The sequence below is a fragment of the Dendrobates tinctorius genome, unplaced genomic scaffold (assembly GCF_039654945.1).
Source record: "Dendrobates tinctorius isolate UK_male_01 unplaced genomic scaffold, ASM3965494v1 ptg000102l, whole genome shotgun sequence".
Taxonomy (NCBI): domain Eukaryota; kingdom Metazoa; phylum Chordata; class Amphibia; order Anura; family Dendrobatidae; genus Dendrobates; species Dendrobates tinctorius.
Window position 1 is genome coordinate 33811288 of NW_027361770.1, and position 21197 is coordinate 33832484.

General features: G+C 43.9%; 1 protein-coding gene across 2 annotated transcripts in view; it reads left to right on the forward strand.

The window, feature by feature from the left end:
- Positions 1–21197, forward strand: part of LOC141099764 (NFX1-type zinc finger-containing protein 1-like) — a 229075-nt gene that overhangs the window by 12082 nt on the left and 195796 nt on the right. For both annotated transcript variants that reach the window (XM_073587800.1, XM_073587801.1), the window contains exon 3: positions 20982–21104. In XM_073587800.1, the coding sequence (XP_073443901.1) occupies positions 20982–21104 (123 nt within the window). The remainder of the gene's footprint in view (positions 1–20981; positions 21105–21197) is intronic.

Sequence of the window (21197 nt, forward strand, 5' to 3'; positions counted from 1 at the left end):
GAAAACGGAAAAGGAATGCAGTACCTAAGTTTCACCACAAGATGGCAGGAGGGAGCGTGAGAACAGGACTTGACAGCAGCTTAAGGCTACGAAAACACTTAGTCATGGGGGGCGAGGAGGCAGGAACCCAGGAGGAAAATTCCTGAGGAGGGAGATAAATAGGACAGGAGAGGGTTCCATACGGTTCCTGTCCTGGGAGGCGCTCAGGAGGAGAAGAGACAGTGAAGAAGAATGAACAGTAGTGGAAAACTCGACCAGGGGATTGAGGAGAAAAAGAATTCAGGGGGGTGGCCCCGACACTAAGAACCGCAGAACAGACAAGGCCTCGGGGGTACCAAATTGACGACGACCTCGGATTGGTGAAGCGCTGGCGGTAGATAGGCCTAGGGCAGCCCCGGTGAAAGAGCCACGAGGAACGTCACTACGACAGAAGGAAGATGCAGGTACCCGGGCCTGAATACGGAGAGCTGTAAAGGTGCTGCGGTGCATTGCTACGGTCGTCAGGAGGACGGCAAATAAACTCGGACCTGTTGTACCCGAAAATCTGCCTCCATCTCGTCTCTGTGTCGTTTGTGCGCGGTAAGCAGTGGACCACCCCCCAATCTGGCCCTTACCACACCTCTGTGGCGACTGAACCCTCAGGGGCACCACATAAGCACTTTGGCAGACTAGTTTAGAGAATTTGTTATAGGTATAGCTTCCTATGTCGGAGTCCTCTTTTGGAGAAGGTGGTCTGTAACATAAAATAGGGTGAAATTAATTAACCATTTAGCATTCATTAAAATATGCACCAACATTAACTATAAGCGTCAGATTTAGCAATCTATTATTTTGCATATTATGTTATCTAACCTGTTTTGTGACATATGTATTTGCAAGTTGTAAATGGTATCAGGTAGTGTTTTCCATCCTGCTTTATCTGCCAGTTCAGAAAGGTACACAATGAACCTTATAAGGAGCCTTTTACATAGGTACATTCATACCCAGTACAGACTGACAATACAGCAAGTCCATTGGGGCTCTTTCGCCTCCTCCTGCTTGATATGTGACTGGATGATCAGTAGACGTGCACGCATTTCTTCGCACACAGTTCCATAATTGTCGACAGCACATTTACTAATGGGCGGTGCGCTGCTGAAAATCAGTGATTTCCATTTCTGCAAAAAGATGAAATTAAATAACAGAAAAAGTCAACAGCAAACATAATTAAACAGGACAGCGGTCGTTTGCCTAATTATCAGCCCATTTAAAGGATCCTTAAAGGTGTCCTCTGGGAATAGAAAAATCTAAGTAACAAAAGGAAATGTAATTAGAAATAAATTCCAAATCAGACTGGTTTTGTCAAGGGAGCTAGTCACCGGTGAGTATTATGATGGCGGCTAGCTTTATTTCTAAGGCTAGTTTCACACTAGCGTTTGTGAGCGCAGCGACGGCCTGCGCACGGCCGCCGCTAAGCCCCGCCCCCTACCGCGCCTCCACCGGTAGCTCCGCCTACCGGCGCATGACGCTGCATGCGCCCTGCGTCCCCTATCTTTATCACTGGGGGCGCAGGCCGTGCGCAGTTTGCGTTTGGTGGCGCATGCTCCTTTTTGACGGTGCGCCGGCGCAACCAAAATGCAGCAGGTTGCGTTTGGCGCAGGTCGGCGCACCGTCAAAAGGACGCATGCGCCGCCAAACGCAAACTGCGCACGACCTGCACCCCCAGTGATACAGATAGGGGACGCAGGGCGCATGCAGCGTCATGCGCCAGTAGGCGGAGCTACCGGCGGAGGCGCGGCAGGGGGCGGGGCTTAGCGGCGGCCGTGCGCAGGCCGTCGCTGCGCTCACAAACGCTAGTGTGAAACTAGCCTAAACTGTCCTAGAATGTTAAGACAGGTGCCTGTGAGCATGTGCAGTAGAAGCTTCGCCACTGGGACCTGGAAATAATCTGTGCCATGTACCCACCAGCTATCTCCAGGTTACAGCAGCTGCCCAGCATTTAGAGAGACAGGGTGGACAGCAGAGTGAGCTGCCTCTTACCCCCACACATAAAGACAGGGAGCAGAAATTCCTATTGCACATGCTTACAGGTGCCTGTCCTATTAAAAGGAACCTGTTGGGTTCTCCATACCCTGGAACCCTACAGCATTCACTTATTTATGAGTACATTCCCTGCCTAAGTAGCCCTGTGTAATGTTTTTCTGTAAAAATGAGGTTTAAAAAAAGCATTAATACTATCCCCGTTTGCTATGCTTTGACTAGCCAATGGGTCATTAGTCATTGTCAGCTCCTGCAAATCTCGTGCATGCGCAACGTACATTTTGGCAGTGTCACTGCATGTCTGCAGCCAAGTGTACGCTTCCTGGCTTCAGAGGCATACTGTGCATGACCAGAAGCCATCTTTTGAACTTCCGGTCATGCACAGTGCACCTCAGAAGCTGGGTGTACTGTTCTCCGGCATCAAAAGTGCAGTGCGCATGATCGGAAGGTCAGAAGAGGGATTCTGATCGTGCACAGTGCGTCTCTGAAGCTAGCTCTCATCACTGCTATTTATTTAAAGGGAACCTGACTGGCCCTCCAAGCCCCCAGAACCACCAGCAGCCATCAGTCGTGTCTACCTATCTAAATTTCCTGCCTAACAGTCCCTTTATTACAATGGACATATAAACAGATCTTTAAAAAAAGTATTTCTAAAGTCCGTTTATGATATGTAAATTAACCCTCTGCTATCCTTACTCCTGTGGAGGTGGTACATGCAGCACGCACATCACTCACAGATAATGTAACACACACCGCTCGCATGTTAAGTATATGCAGCAAAGGAGAGAAAAGCCGAGACCAATAATGGTATGCACAACCACAATGTAAAATAGAAAAACCTTTATTGCACCGCAAACATGAACAAACATTAAAACCAATTAAAAATATGGATACATAGCAATCAAACTACATACCCTAGTATGAATCAAATCAGTGGAAAATCCACCATCAATAACAATGATAGTTGAGCTAACTAATACATAAGGTACATATGGAAATCAGCACATAATGCAAAAAAAAAAAGAAAGTGTGATATTCATATATGCAAACCATATTTTTCTCACGTTTGTATGGAGACCAGGTTTTGCATCCCATTTTCATATCTTTACTTCATTGATTGAGAGGTGTGCGCCCACTATTCTATTATCAAGTGTATGCAGCACACCCTGCTCACAAATTATACTCATGCAGAACACACGCTGCACTGTGCACATATTAGACACATGCAGCATGCACTCCGCTCAGATATTATACTCATGCAGCAAATCACTTGTTATATAGCGTACACATGCAGCACACATATCACTCAAACAAAGCGCATAACCTTGTCACATTCTAGAGCATTCTAGACATACAGTGCTGTGCAAAAGTTTTAGGCAGTAGTGGAAAAAATGCTGCAAAGTAAGCATGCTTTAGGCCGGGGTCAGACTTGCGAAAAGCTCAGACGAGTCTCGCCGGGTATTGACGTGCGAGACTCATCTGAGTTTATCACAAGTCTGACCCAGGCCTTAAAAATAGAAATTAATATTTTATTTTTAGCAGCTGACAGAATGAACAAAAGAAAATCTATATCTAATCAATATTTGTTGTGACCACACTTTGCCATCAAAACATCAATTCTTCTACAGTAGGTACAAATGCAGACAGTTTTTGAACAAAATCAGTAGGAAGGTTGTTCCAAACATGTTGGAGAACCAACCTCAAATCTCCCGTGGATGTAGACTTGTGCAAATCCTTCTGTGTCTTCATGTAATCCCAGACAGTAGCGATGATATTGAGTTCAGGGCTCTTTTGGGCCATATTATCATTGTCAGGACTCACTGTTCTTCTCAATAATGAAGATAGTCTTTTAATAGGGCTTGTCAATAGGTCAAAAGTGGCTAATTGTTGAATTTATTCTCGCTGTTCCACTAAATTGGTTTGTCGATTTTTTTTTATTGTTATTTTTAATCCTCCAAATGGTTTCAGACACATGGGACTTTTATTTAGTGATACTTTTAATGGTCTTTACCAAGTTGGTAGGGCTCACATGGTAACCATGATGAGCAGCCTAAGCAACGCAAAAGACCAAAATAAAACTCAGCAGCAAGAATCAGATCCTAGGTGCATGATTACAGCAGAGGTATGTTTTTTCCTGAAATGTATCAGTAAAAATACACTTTGAAGAAATGCTGTAACGTAACAATGCTTTATAAAATGAGAAGGGGTATTTTTAGTTTTGCATTTTCGTTTTCCGCTCCCCCTCTTCCCAGAGCCATAACTTTTTTATTTTTTGGTCACTGTAGCCATATGAGGGCTTGTTTTTTGCAGGATGAGTTGTACTTTTGATTGTTACCATTGATTTTAGCATGTCATGTAACAGAAAACGGGAAAAAAATTCCAAGTGCGGTGAAATTGCAAAAAAAAGCGCAATCTCACACTTGTTTATTGTTTGGCTTTTTTGCTAGGTTCCCTAAATGCTAAAACTGACCTGCCATTATTATTCTCCAGGTCATTATGAGTTCATAAACACAAACAAGTCTAGGTTCTTTTTTATCTAAGTGGTGAAAAAAAATTCCAAAATTTGAAAAAAATAAAAAAAATAGAAAAAAAGTTGCCATTTTCATAGATCCGTAGCTTCTCCATTTTTCGGGATCTGGGGCTGGGTGAGTGATTATTTTTTGTATGAAAAAAAAGTGTTCAGCTCACCCTTTATACTTCCATGTTGCTTTCAAGCACGGGCCACAGCTCTGTCAGGCAGTAGACAAAATACGGAAAGGATGGTCCTGCTCAAAAGGGTAAAATCCAAAACATTTTATTTAGATATCCATAAAATAGGTATGCAGAATACAAAAATTCATGAACCCGACCGGAAAATCGGAGGGAAGGTTGAGGAGACACTGACAACCTATTTTATTTTTTGTATGCCGAGCTGACGTTTTTAATGATACCATTTTGGTGCAGATACGATCTTTTGATCGCCCATTATTGCACTTTATTGCAATGTTGCAGTGACCAAAAAAACGTAATTCTGATGTTTTTTCTCGCTATGCCATTTACCGATTGGATTAATTCTTTTTATATATTGATATTGTGTAATTCTGAATGCAGTGATACCAAATATGTGTTTGTTTGATTTTTTTTTAATTGTTTTATTTTGAATTTGGCGAAAGGGGGGTGATTCGAACTTTTTTTTTATATATATATTTTTACTTGCTTGAATAGTCTCCATGGGAGACTAGAAGCTGCAGTTGCCCGATCACTTCTGCTGCATAGAGCAGGGCTGCAGAACTACTGTATGTAGCAGATATGCTCACTTGCTATGAGCGCCATCCACCAGATGGTGCTCATAGCGATCCAGCAATGACAACCACAGGGGTCTTCTCCTGACCCCAGGTTGTCATGCCAACCCATCGGCGACCCACAGTCATGTAACACGAGCGCCGATGGAAGGAGGTAATGACGCGCTTCCTGCGCGTGCATGGTAAATGCCGCTATCAAAAGTTTGACAGCAGCATTTAATATGTTAACAGCCACGGGTGAATCGCAATTCCATCCCCAACTGTTCCGGGCATATGTCAGCTGTACAGATCAGCTGTAATGTGCCGGAAAAGGTGCGGGCTCATTGTCGGAGCTCACATCAAACAGGGGGAAGTGTCATTGCACATTATAGGGTTAAAAGGAATCTGTCGTCTGATTCATGCTGGTTAAACCACAGTCAGCAGTACTCAAAGCCAGGCTAGTTCAGTTCCTCCTTGTGTGTACATAGGAAGGGGCCTGTCAGTCACCTGGTGCAGCACTGGGAAAATGATGATGGCTTTTATTTATTGGGGTGAATCAAATTTGTATGTTCTTTTACTTTTTCTTCGTCTTCATCTGTTATCACCGACGCTTCCGTCAAGTCTGGAGGTTTGTGACCTGCCGGCTGCTCCAGTGTTTGTTGGAGAGAGTCGGAGCTCACAGCTCCATGCAAGTCCATGAGTGCCTCGTTCTGGCTCTCATAGACTTGCACTGAGAGCGTGTGACGTTTCCTCTGACTTCCAGCCAGTCAGAAGTTGTGCCCACAAGATGGCGCGAGACCAGAGCGATGCTAAAAATAGGTGACAAGAAGGGGAGAATATGGCAGGGGGTTTAGGTTAAAATCACTACTCCAGTGCTGGAAAAAAAACCCACTGGAGTAGTGCTTTAACTACTAACAGAGCTTCTGAATGGGACCAACCCCTTTCATTTATTGTGCACAATATTGTTTCAGGGGTGCTGGTTCTCTCTTCTTCTGGGATAACACACCCATTACTTTTGCCACTACATGCATTACCTGAAACTTCAATTCCTGGCTACTAGCTTCCCCTTTCACACTGGGAAATCCCGAAAATAATACAGCTGACTGCTTACATGACTCATGGGAAAATCCCTATCCTATGGTGACAAGCAGCACTTTGGGCATGCAATTTTTTGATATTCTACCCAATGCTGCCCTCTTCTGGCTGCCTATCAGGAAGTCACCAATAAGTACAGTCTCCCTCTTTACAAATAGAATTGTATGAAACATGTTTGCTGAACCTTAATCAATCTCTAACACCTATAAAAAGTAATTTCACCCCTTTCTCCTCTTTTCTTTTTTTTAACTAGAACCCATTATCTTCTTCCATGACAAAATTTTTTTAGGGACATTAAAATTTACAAATATATTTAAAGACGACCCTTTCACTGGATTTTTTGTCTTACATAAGCTGAGTACCTCCTCCAATTGCCACTTTTTGGCCGGGTCACACTAACCAACGCAAAATGCGGTCAGTATTTTACATGCATAATACGGATGACAGACCCCTAAACAGTGCTCCGTATGTCATCCCTAATCAAGGTGTGGTCGCGTATTTTGCGCATGTCAGCATCCGTATGTAATCCGTATGGCATCCGTATGGCGAGATTTTCTCGCAGGCTTGCAAAATGGACATATAATGGAGCCCTATGACAGGGTTTCTAACAGAAACCAAAGAATAGATATAGACACATAGAATGCATGCATATATATATATATATATATATATATATTTTCAATGTGTCTATATCTATTCATTCGTTTCTTTATTAAAACTGTCAGTGTGAGTTTACTGTATAGCGCACTGAATTGCCGGCTTTGCTAAAAGACACCGGGTGCGTATTTCTCACAAGTCACATGTGTGCTCCGTGTGTAATCCGTATTTTTTGCGCACCCATAGACTTGCATTGGCGTATTACGGCCGTAGTACGCTGACAATCGCAGCATGCTGCGATTGGCACGGACTGTAGAATACTGATGAGAAATATACGGCTGGTGCGAGGGACCCCATAGAGAATCATTGGTCCGTGTCTAATGCGTGCTTTTTGTGCCTCTCACTCGGCCGTATTCCTCTGTAGTGTGACTCCGGCTTATCACTCATTCTGGAACAGTTTTTTTTTGTGCCTCTTTGCTCCAAAGTTATGCTTCATGGTAACAAAGGTGCAACTTTTCCCTTCGTCCAAATGGAAGTATATCAAGGAATTGCTGTCATACAGGAGAAAAAGGACATGCCACTCGTGGCTGGTTAAAGGGAAAATTGTTATCTTTTTTACTAGGAGGCATAACTTTGCAAAAGAGGGGCACAGAAAAAAAACATGGAAATCTGTTCCAAAACCAGAGGAGCGGCGACAAATGGATGAGGTAATTAGTTTAAATTTGAAAAAACCTGTGAAAGGTCCTCTTTAAATGATAGTTTTTATGGTATCATGGTGGCTCAGTGTTTAGCTCTTCAGGGCTGGGGTCCTGGGTCCAAATCCCACCAAGGACACAATCAGCAAGGAGTTTGTGTGTTCTCCCCGTGACTGTGAGGCTGGAGTCACACTAACCTGCGCAAAATACGATCCGTAGTTTACATGCGTAATACGGATGACAGACCACTAAACAGTGATCCGTATGTCATCCGTAATCAAGGTGTGGTCACGTATTTTGCGCATGTCAGCATCCGTATGCAATCCGTATGGCATCCGTATGGTGAGATTTTCTCGCAGGCTTGCAAAATGGACATATATTGGAGCCCTATGACCGGGTTTATATCAGAAACCAAAGAATAGATATAGACACATAGAATGCATATATATATATATATATATATATATATATATATATATATATATATATATATATACACATTCTATGTGTCTATATCTATTCTTTCGTTTCTTTATTAAACCTGTCAGTATGAGTTTACTGTATAGCGCACTGAATTGCCGGCTTTGCTAAAAGACACCTGGTGCGTATTTCTCGCAAGTCACATGTGTGGCCCGTGTGTAATCCGTATTTTTTGTGCACCCATAGAATTGCATTGGCGTATTACGGGTGTAGTACGCTGACAATCGCAGCATGCTGCGAGTGGCACGGAGCGTAGGATACTGAGGAGAAATATACGCCTGGTGCATAGAGAATCATTGGTCCTCTCACTCGGCCGTATTCCTCGCCAGTGTGACCCCGGCCTGAGGGAATTATTTCTTGTAAGAATCATTATCTGTGCAGGTGATTAAATTATCACCTGTGCAATACAAGGAAATCCTGAAAACATGACCTGTTTGCGGCCCTTGAGGAATGCAGTTTGAGACCTCTGGTTTAGGAGTTATTTTCCTGACAGGACACTTTTATCCCCGTTTTTTAAATGGAGAAGCAGGTGGGACGTCTGAGCGCATCTTTGTAGGGAAGGTGACCTGATGGACGGACAGACTTGTCAGAATAGAGAAAGGAAGGGTTGCACAGTTTAGACAGGTGTCAGTTACCACAGTGGGGAAACAGCTGAGAAAGTGTAGTGGACGTGCAGTACCTTGGGTTGACCATTAGAGGGCAGGGAGGAGTGTGAGCAAAGGACTTGACATCAGCTTAGGAAACCGTTGGTCATGGGGGGCGGAGTCACAGGGAACCCGGGAATGATATAAATTTGACAGGAGGGTTCCAGAAAGTTCCAGTCCCCAGGGGGAGCTCCAGTGACAGGAGGACTACGACAGTTTGTGCACTGTGAGGAAAACCAAACCAGGGGGACTGAGGAGAGAGAACGTCAGGGGGGTGGTCCTGACACACGAGTACCGCAGTATAGACAAGGCACTGAGGTAAAGCATACCGTACTGAGGGAGAGACGACTGATCAGTAAAAGTACTGTTGGTTTACGGGCCTAAGGCGGCCACAGTGACGGAACTGACAGGAGCGTCGAAGAGTGAAGAGGGGATGGTGCGTAAATGTACATCCCCGATGTAAAGTATGGCGTGCGGGAAGCGGCCCTGGAAACGGAGGGCCGATAAGTGAAGTAAAGTGAATTGAAGTAAGGTGTACTTCGGAGGCCGTCAGGCAGACGGCAAGAGAATAAACTTGTACCTGTTGTACCCGAAACTTGCCTGATCTTGTGTCTGTACGTCACTGCGCGGTATATCGAGGGACCACCCCCCAGCCCGGCCCACCGACCCTACATCTTCATTCATTCTCTTTGGGATTTCCAGAAAAAAATAAGCGCAGGAAATGAATGGATCAGTGATCAAGTCGCACATGCCTCTCCAATCTAATAGAGATAAAGGTTCCACATTCTGTCGATCATTGCTGTTCCCATCAGTTGGACCCCCACCAATCATTAAGTTATCACTTATCCTGTGGAGAGGTGATTACTTGTTTTCACCAGAGAACCCCTGTAAGTGCATCATGTTACAAGTATTCAATCAGTAATGGAAATAAAGAATATTCTCCTAATTAATATCAGAGAGAACAAATTACCGCTATAGACAACACAATCCACTATAACAAGACCAATAATACTATATGCAAAGGAGAAGTACCACCACACCATGACTGGACTACATATTACCATCATATAGTGACCGAATAATACTACATACAAGGGAGAAATACCGCCACATTGTGGCCAGATCACATATTACCAGCATAAAGTAACCAAATAATTCCACATACAAAGGAGAACTACCATCACACAATGATCAGACCACTAGTGACCAAATAATCTATTATATAAAGCTCAAGTGTGTGTATGTGTGTATGTCCGGGATAGGCATCCGCACTGTCGCAGCTACAGCCACAAAATTTGGCACAGTCACACATCTGTCCTAAGCTATGTTGTGAGGCGAAATTTTAACCCCGCGCGTTCCAATTTACCAAACAATTTAGCCCCTATTTACATAATGGGGAAAAAGTGTGTGTGTATCAAGCCCCACCCCTCATTATGATGTCATAATGGTTGCCATGGCGACGCTGATGTCATCATAGGTTGCAAGCCCCGCCGCTCATTATGATGTCATAATGGTTGACTATGGGATGGAGGATGTGTGATGGGTATATGGGCACTGGACTCTGGGATGGAGGATATGTATGACGGGTATATGGGCATGGGACTATGGGATTGAGGATGTGTGATGGGTATATGGGCACGGCACTATGGGATGGCGGATATGTATGATGGTATATGGGCACGGGACTATGGGATGGAGGATATGTATGATGGGTATATGGGCATGGGACTATGGGATGGAGGATATGTATGATGGGTATATGGGCATGGGTCTATGAGATGAAGGATGTGTGATGGGTATATGGGCACTCGACTGTGGGATGGTGAATATGTATGATGGGTATATGGGCATGGGACTATGGGATGGAGAATATGTATGATGGGTATATGGGCATGGGACTATGGGATGGAGGATGTGTGATGGGTATATGGGCACTCGACTATGGGAAGGAGGATATGTATGATGGGTATATGTGTACGGGCCTATGGGATCGTGGATATGTATGATGGGTATATGGGCACGGGACTATGGGATGGAGGATAATTATAATTTGCAATAACTAACCACAGTTAGTTACTATGCCCGGGCAGCGCCGGGCTCTTCAGCTAGTACCACATAAATTGAGAAATACCGCCACACCATGGCCATAACATATATTACCACCACATAGTGACCAAATAATACCACATACTGTACAAGGCATTAATACTGTCCCACCGTGACCAGTCCAGATATTACCAGCATATAGCAACCAAATAATTCCACATACAAGGGAGAAATCCAGACAACATAATATCAGCATGAAGCGACCAAATAATTCCACATACAAGGGAAAATTACTGCCACTCCTTGATCAGACCACATATTATCACCACATAGTGACTGAATAATACCACATACTGTACAAGCGAGAAATACTGCCACACCATGACTGGACTACTGTAACAATTATGTGGGTACTATGGAATCTGATTGAGTGGGATAAAATGAGACTGAGACCAAAGATGCAACAAATAAGTGTATTTAACAAACCAAGAAGTAGAACATGAGCTAGCAGAGACTTTCCTGCAATTGTAACAAAGCTAAGGCACAAAACAGAAATGTTAGTTAGTAGTGGGGCAAAACCGCTCATACAAACAAGTCCAGCAGTAATATGCAGCAAGAGTGCGTCCGGCACTTATATGTGGAAGTCCAGCAGTAGTATGCAAACAAGAGTGCAACCCGCACTTATACGTGGAAGTCCAGCAGTAGTATTCAGCAAGAGAGCAACGGATACTTGTACGTGAAAGTACAGCAGTAATATGCAAGCAAGAGTACAATGGGCACTTATATGTGGAAGTCCAGAACTATGCAGATAGAGGAGATGACACCTTTCATGGAAGTCCAGAAATACATAGGCATGGATTCAGGACAAAGCATCTGCTTTCCCATTACGTGAACCTGGGTGGTACGAGATGACAACATTAAATTGGTTCAAAAACAAACTCCCACAAGCCTGACGTGGAGAAAGACATCTAGCAGATCTAAGAAATTCCAGATTCCGATGTTCCGTGAGCACAATAGCTTGTTGTGCTGCCCCTGCAGAGGGTGCATCCATTCCTTAAATGCAGCAATGATGGCTAGAAGCTCTTTATCTAAAACATCATAATTCCTCTCTGCAGCAGAAAGTTTACAAAAGAAAAAAAGCACATGGATGTAACAGACCTTTCTCTCCTGTTCCTGGTCCCCAGAGGACAATCCGAAGTGTTCACTTCCACGATGAAAGGATGTGCTGGGTTAGGGTGAATCAACAGAGGTGCAGAAGTAAAACGGGACTTAAGACAATCAAAAGCCTCTTGAGCCTGTGTAGAAAACAAGAAAGTCTTTTCCTTTTTGGTTAGTTGTGTAATAGGACGAACAATCTCAGAGAAATTATGAATAAACAGTCTATAAAAGTTAGCAAAGCCGATAAAACGTTGTACCTCCCTGACATTCTAAAGTGCGGGCCAATTAAGAATAGCCTGGATCTTACCTGCCTCCATGTTAAGCCCCTGTGGCCAGAGCCGGTTTTAGGCAAAGTGGGGCCCTAGGCAAAGTTTAAAATGGGGCCCCAAATGCTAACATATTGCACATCACACAGAAGCATTTCAATTGTATTTACATGCGCTGAGTTCGGGCAGCTAAATGAGTGTGATCGACAAAATTTATGTAGTTCAACACTGGTTTCCCGGCCTCTTTCTACCGTCTGAGAAAGAAAGATGGGGACAAAACAATCACTAACAGGTCACTAACAGATCACCATACAGTATCATGTTATCAGCAGCACATCTACAGTTTACGCCCCATAGTCCTCCATATAATATAATGTGCCCCATAGTCCTCCATATAGTATAATACACTCCTCAGTCCTCCATATACTATAATACACTCCTCATAGTCCTCCATATAGTATAATACACTCCTCATAGCCCTCCATATAGTATAATACACTCCTCATAGTCCTCCATATATTAAAATACACTGCTCAGTCCTCCATATAGTATAATACACTCGTCATAGTGCTCCATATAGTATAATACACCGCCAGTCATCCATGTAGTACAATTAATTTCCCATAGTATAATGCACCCCATAGTTCTTCACATAGTATAATGTATTCCTCATAGCGCTCGATACAGTATAATGCATTCCACATAAAAAATAATGCAGCCACCCCATAGAGCATAATGCAGCCACCCCACAGAGTATAATGCAGCCCCGTCATACAATATAATGTAACCATCCATACAGTAGAATATAATGCAGCTCCCCTTAGAGCATAATGCTGCCACCCCACAGAATCTAATGTAACCCCCCATTGAAAATAATGCAGCCCCTCCATAGAAAATATGGCATCCCCCTCATAGAGTAAAATGCAGCCCCTTATATTGTATAATGTAGCCCCTCCATAGAATACAATGTAGTCCTCATATAGTACTGTATAATGCAGCCCTAATAGAATATAATGTAGCCCCCTCATAAAGTATAATGCAGCCCCCATACAATATAATCTAGCCCCCCCCATAAAATACAAGGTAGCCTCCTCATATAGTATAATTTAGCCCCTCAGAGTATGATGTAATCATCCCCATAGAATATAATAAATATAATACAGCCCCCCATAGAATATAATGTAGCCCCAAATAGAATATAATACAGCCCACCTCCCCATAGAATATAATGTAGCCCCCCCATATTATATAACACAGCCTACCCCATAGAATTTAATGTATAATGTGCCCCCCATGGTATATAACACAGTCACATACAGTTAGGTCCATATATATTTGGACAGAGACAACATTTTTCTAATTTTGGTTCTAGACATTATCACAATGAATTTTAAACAAAACAATTCAGATGCAGTTGAAGTTCAGTCTTTCAGCTTTCATTTGAGGGTATCCACATTAAAATTGGATGAAGGATTTAGGAGTTTCAGCTCCTTAACATGTGCCACACTGTTTTTAAAGGGACCAAAAGTAATTGGACAGATTAAATAATTGTAAATAAAATGTTAATTTTTAGTACTTGGTTGAAAACCCTTTGTTGGCAATGACTGCCTGAAGTCTTCAACTCATGGACATCACCAGACGCTGTGTTTCCTCCTTTTTGATGCTCTGCCAGGCCTTCACTGCGGTGGTTTTCAGTTGCTGTTTGTTTGTGGGCCTTTCTGTCTGAAGTTTAGTCTCAATTGAGTTGAGATGAGGTGACTGACTTGGCAATTCAAGAATATTCCACTTCTTTGCTTTAATAAACTCCTGGGTTGCTTTGGCTTTATGTTTTGGGTCATTGTCCATCTGTAGTATGAAACGACAACCAATCAGTTTGGCTGCATTTGGCTGGATCTGAGCACACAGTATGGCTCTAAATACCTCAGAATTCATTCGGCTGCTTCTGTCTTATGTCACATCATCAATAAACACTAGTGACCCAGTGTCACTGGCAGCCATGCATGCCCAAGCCATCACACTGCCTCCGCCGTGTTTTACAGATGATGTGGTATGCTTTGGATCATGAACTGTACCATGCCTTCGCCATACTTTTCTCTTTCCATCATTCTGGTAGAGGTTGATCTTGGTTTCATCTGTCCAAAGAATGTTCTTCCAGAACTGTGCTGGCTTTTTTAGATGTTTTTTAGCCAAGTCCAGTCTAGCCTTTTTATTCTTGATGCTTATGAGTGGCTTGCACCGTGCAGTGAACCCTCTGTATTTACTTTCATGCAGTCTTCTCTTTATGGTAGATTTGGATATTGATATGCCTACCTCCTGCAGAGTGTTATTCAGTTGCTTGGCTGTTGTGAAGGGGTTTCTCTTCACCATGGAAACTATTCTGCGATCATCCACCACTGTTGTCTTTCGTGGGCGCCCAGGTCTTTTTGCATTGATGAGTTCACCAGTGCTTTCTTTCTTTCTCAGGATGTACCAAACTGTAGATTTTGCCACTCCTAATGTGGTAGCAATTTCTCAGATGGGTTTTTTCTGTTTTTTCAGCTTAAGGATGGCTTGTTTCACCTGCATGGAGAGGTCCTTTGACTGAATGTTTCCTTCACAGCAAAACCTTCCAAATGCAAGCACCACACCTCAAATCAACTCCAGACCTTTTATCTGCTTAATTGAGAATGACATAATGAAGCGATTGCCCACACCTATCTATGAAATAGCCTTGGAGTCAATTGTCCAATTACTCTTGGTCCCTTTAAAAACAGGGTCGCACATGTTAAGGAGCTGAAACTCCTAAACCCTTCATCCAATTTTAATGTGGATACCCTCAAATGAAAGCTGAAAGTCTGAACTTCAACTGCATCTAAATTGTTTTGTTTAAAATTCATTGTGGTAATGTCTAGAACGAAAATATTGTCTCTGTCCAAAAATATATGGACCTAACTGTAGTATTTATCACAGCCCCACATGGTATATAGCACAGCCCACATGGTATACAGCACAGTCCCACATGGTATACAGCACAGCCCCACATGGTATATAGCACAGCCCCACATGGTATACAGCACAGCGCCACATGGTATACAGCACAGTACCACATGGTATACAGCACAGCACCACATGGTATATAGCACAGCCCCACATGGTATATAGCACAGCCCCACATAGTATACAACACAGCCCCCCTCCCCCAACACAGCACCATGGTATACAGCACAGCCCCCCCAGCACAGCCCCATGGTATACAGCACACCCCCCAGCACAGCACCATAGTATACAGCACAGCCCCCAGCACAGCACCATTGTATACAGTACAAACCCCAGCACAGCCACATGGTATACAGCACAACCCCCCAGCACAGCCCCATGATATACAGCACAGCTTCCCCCAGCAGAGCCCCCCAGCACAGCACCATTGTTTACAGAACAGTCCCCCAAGCACAGCACCATAATATACAGCACCATGGTATACAGCACAGCCCCATGGTATACAGCAATCCCCAGCACAGCCCCATGGTATACAGCAACCCCCCAGCACAGCCCCTTGGTATACAGCACAGCCCCATGGTATACAGCACAACCCCCCAGCACAGCCCCATGGTATACAGCACAGCCCCCCAGCATAGCCCCATGGTATACAGCACAGGCCCCCAGTACAGCACCATGGTATACAGCACAAACCCCCCAGCACAGCCCCATGGTATACAGCACAGCCCCCCTCAGCACAGCCCCATGGTATACAGCACAGCCCCCCAGCATAGCCCCATGGTATACAGCACAGCCCCCCAGCACAGCACCATGATATACAGCACAGCTTCCTCCAACAGAGCCCCCCAGCACAGCACCATGGTATACAGCACAACCCCTCCAGCACAGCCCCATGGTATACAGCACCCCCCAGCACAGCACCATGGTATACAGCACAGATTCCCCCAGCACAGCACCATGGTATACAGCACAGCCCCATGGTATACAGCACCCCCAGCACAGCCCCATGGTGTACAGCACCCCCAGCACAGCCAGATGGTATACAGCACCCCCCAGCACAGCCTCATGGTATAAAGCACAGCCCCCACAGCATAGCCCCATGGTATACAGCACCCCCTCCCAGCACAGCCCCATGGTATATAGCACAGCACCCCCCAGCACAGTACTATCATATACAGAACCCCCTCCCAGCACATCACCATGGTATACAGCACCTCCAGCACAGCCCCATGGTATACAGCACAGCCCCCCCAGCACAGCACCATGATATACAGCACAGCCCCATTTTATACAGCACCCCCCCAGCATATGAAGCTATGAAGATAGAGGAGATGACACCTTTCATGGAAGTCCAGAAACACATACGTGGAGCATAACAGAGAGTAGGTCCTTAAATGTACCTTTTGGGCTGAGAAGTCCCGCAAAGCAGCCCGAAACAGAACACAGTCTCAGAAGTCAGGACAGCAGGTAACCTCAGCCTGGATCCGGGAGAAGCGTACAAGACTGAAGGCAACTGGAAGTGGTGAGGCAAAGCAACGGGTAATGGGCAGCAGAGGGAACCCCAGAGGCAAGCCAGCAGGAAGCTCAGAAGCAAACAGCAACAAAATACTCAGGCAAGGAGGATCTCCTGACCTGGACATAAATAGTAGGGCAGACAAGAAGTTCCAGGACAGAGCAAAGTACCAAACTCATCTTGGACAAAGGCAAAACAGGCTCCATGAAAACATCTGGAATCTTTACAACTACATATTACCACCATATAGTAATAGAATAATAGCACATACTGTACAAGTGAGAAATACTGCCATACCATGACCAGAACACACATATTACCAGCAAATAGCAACCAAATAATTCCACATACAAGGGAGAAATACCACTACACCATGACTGTACTACATATTACCACTACATAGTGAAAGAATAATACCACATAATACCATATACTGTCCGTGACCAGAACACATACTACCAGCATATAGTTACCAAATAATTCCACATACATGTAAATACCGCCACACCATGACCAAACCACATAGTGACCAAATAATACCACATATAGGGATAAATACCGCCACACATGACCAGACCACATATTAACAAGACCACATATCACGACATAGTGACCGAATATTACAATACTGATCATTAATAAAAACTAATAAATCATACAAATAATACTCGCGCTGTGAATTAATAAGAGTAAAAATAAAAATATTTACCTGTATTGTTGATGCAGTAAACTCATAAGCATTTAGATGATAAGAAGATAAAAAATGGAAGTTTGTTCAATCAAACTACAAAGAAAAAAGGAGAGATGTATTAAATGTGGTTATAAGTAGCCAAATTTCCCAGTGAAAATAAAAAATAACAATAACAGGGTTGCGCTCCAATATTTAAAAAACAGTTCCTGATATAACTGTGCTAATGTGAATAAAATCAAATATAATGGAGGAACCATAAATAATAAAAGTGCTTTAAATGTGGTCCAAGATTAACTCCAATATATGAAATACCTCTAAAGAGGAGTGCAGTTGCAATCGCCAGATAGTTCACCACTGCAAGTGGTCTTTTGAGCGGTGGCACTGAAAAGTCAATAGGTAGAAGCCAATAGCATGTGCTCAACTTAAGTAGACTCCCGGCTATTAGAAGCAAACAGATGAGTCCCAGAGCTCTGTTCCGGCCGGTAACAGGCTCTGTGTGCAGGCAAACGTCCGGTAATCCACAGATAATAGCAAGCCCAACGTAGATGACGTAGATGTTATTACCACCAGTTACATTATACACAGGAGCTCTGTATATAGTATACAGTGTATAGTTCAAGTGTACAGGTAATATAGTGACTCACCAATGGCAATATACACAGGAGCTCCTAATATAGTGCATAGTGTATAGGTAATACAGTGCTCACCAGTGAAATTATGCACAGGAGTTCTGTATATAATGTACAGCTAACACAGTGATCACCAGTTAAATTATACAGAGGAGCCCTGTATATAGTATATAGTATAAGTGTACAGGAAACACACTGACTTACCAGTAGCATCTCTAGGTGATGGCCTTCATCTTCGCTTTTCTTCTTCCAGCCAGGACTCGTTTCTGCAGAAGATAAGACACAAATGTAGCTAATCACTGCTAGAGCACATTCTCCACTTATTCCCCAAGTTATACATTACACCAGATGAAGAAAAAGGCGACATATTGCGCCCTGCATAGTAACAGGATGTCCCTTTTGTCCCCCCCATGGAAAACAGTATTCTAAATAGTAAATTATGTCACAGCTGTAATGTTCCCTAATTGGCCCCTACAGTAATTATGTCCATCCACTTGCCACTATAAACAAATAATGTAGGTTCCTTATTTTGGCCTCCATACAGTAATTAGGTCTGTCAACCTGGCCCCTTTAATTAATGTCCCCCATGTTGGGCTCCCATATCCCTGGTTCCTGGCCCCCATGTCCCTGGTTCCTGGCCCCCATGTCCCTTGTTCCTGGCCCCCATGTCCCTGGCCCCAATGTCCCTTACCCCCAGCTCCCATCTCCTTGGCTCTCATGTCCCTGCATCCATGTCACTGGCCATCATGTCCCTGGTCCATGGCCCCCATGTCCGTAATCCCCATGTTCCTGGTCCGAGGCCCCCATATCCATGATCCATGGCCCCCATGTCACTGGCCCTCATGTCCCTGGTTTATGGCCCCCATGTCACTGGTTGGTGATCCCCATGACCCTGTCCTGGCCCAGCATCATGCCACATCCGCAAAAGAAGAATAAAAAAAATCTTTTTCCATGCCTGCGCTCCCGGCATCCTCAGATCCAGTGCAGTCGAGTTAAAATGGCCGCCGACCTATAAGAGGCTGGTGGCTGAAGTCCCTGCGACCATTGAGGTCATTTTCATGCGCCACCTTGATGTCAGCTGTCGGCCGTGTTAACTATTGCGGTTCAGGCTTTCTGCACCACAATACATTTCAACTGAATGTATGTCCTTGGACGCACATTCAAGTTGAAACCAGTGGGCACCCTCTACGTCAAGCTCGGCAGCCCTCTGAGGAGCCCTCAGTCCGACCCTGTATACAATGATAAATTAATGCTGTCATAATGCACATCATATGAGAACTCCATAACTACGCTACTTCCTTAAATATTTCATCCATAGCAATTAATTTCACTCTTTCAATAACCTCATTCAGATATTTAGGGCTACACAATTTTAACTGGAAATACAATTTTTTTTCTTCTACATAGCTTTTTTCATTCTGAAAGTTATTTCCACATACAATGGAAAAATACCACCACACCATGACTGGATTACCTATTACCACCACATAGCAACAGAATAATACCACACACTGTACAAGAGAGAAATACCACCACACCGTGACCAGAACACATATTTCCAGCATATAGCGACCAAATAATTCAACATACATGGGAGAAATACTGCCACACCATGACTACACCACTGTGGTGTAGTGATCACTCTGTCTGCTAGGGGGCGCTGTGTGGGTGTCCCAGGACAGGCGTATAAGCATTTCCAGTGTCCTGATAGGAGTAGGATGCTGAATGATCATAATATATCTCAAGGTGGGTAGCCTTGAGATGAAGGCTTGATTATGTGCTGATCAGCAGAGCTGATCTTTCGTGCCAATGTGTTAGGGAGAAGCCTTCAGGTAGCTGGAGAGATGGGCAGAACTAGCTAACTACAAATTCACCCAGCGGTGTTTCTGAAAACGCCTGTAGTAAAAGACTATGTGAGTGTGTGAAGGACCTGTGATGAGGTCATAGCCATGTGACCCGGTGGGCGTGGCTATGGACCATATAAGGTGGCCAGGGTAGGTCACATGAGTGAATGCTGGGACCTGGTTCTTCCATTTTAGAAGGTCCCGTCTGAGCGAGATGGGGCTGTCCTCCTGACAGCAAGTGAATGCTGTGTTAATGGCTGCACATGCCTGATAGTTCCCTGGAGGGAAGGGACGTCTGCAGCATGGAGAAGCAGCCATGAGGGAACCCTGACGGGTGAGCTAACTGTGAGGCTGAAGAGCCTGCGCATGGAACATTGCATAACCTGTGTGACCACGGGCTGGACAGAGCGAAGCTCTGTTATGGACGCTATGCTGTTTTCTATTGCTTTGATGGTTTATGATGCATGAATAAACCACATGGACTGAGATTGCTTTATGGAAAATCTGTGCCGGATGTGATTATTTGCCTGCCAAGCGAGAATCCCCTATCTGAATGACAGCGCTATCTTACACCACATAGTGACCAAATAATACCACATATAGGAATAAATACAGCAGCACATGACTGGACCACATATTACCGGACCACATATTACAATATAGTGACCGAATATTACAATACTGATCATTAATATAAACTGCAATACGTACACTGTTATTACCACCAGTTACATTATATACAGGAGCTCTGTATTTAGTATACAGTGTATATTGTAAGTGTATAGGTAATACAGTGACTCACCAATGAAAATATACACAGGAGCTCTGTATATAGGGTCAGTGTACAGGTAATACAGTGATCACCAGTGACATTATACTACAGCATTTTTGGGGGGGTCCAGAGGCATTGTTGGGGCATTGAGCATGCAGAGCATGAAGAAAGAGTGTTAAGGGGGCATGGCATATAAAAACGGGGTGTGACAATTACTCCATTCTCCAGATGGCAGCTTCGTAAAATTGGCACCTATGGTTTAATCTTTTCATAAAAATAATATTTTTCTCTTTTAGAACATCCCAGCATTATAGATTCAGACACATCTTCAGAAAATCACCCATATCAGGAAATAAGAGAGAATACAGATGTGGAGAATTTGACAGATACAGTCAAAATTAATAGCTGGCGAAATAAAGGTATGTTGTCATTAAAGATAGTAGAATCTGCCATATTTCAAATCTGTGACTGGATGCATTTACTGTAATTATACTCCTGGAAAAGCAATGGAG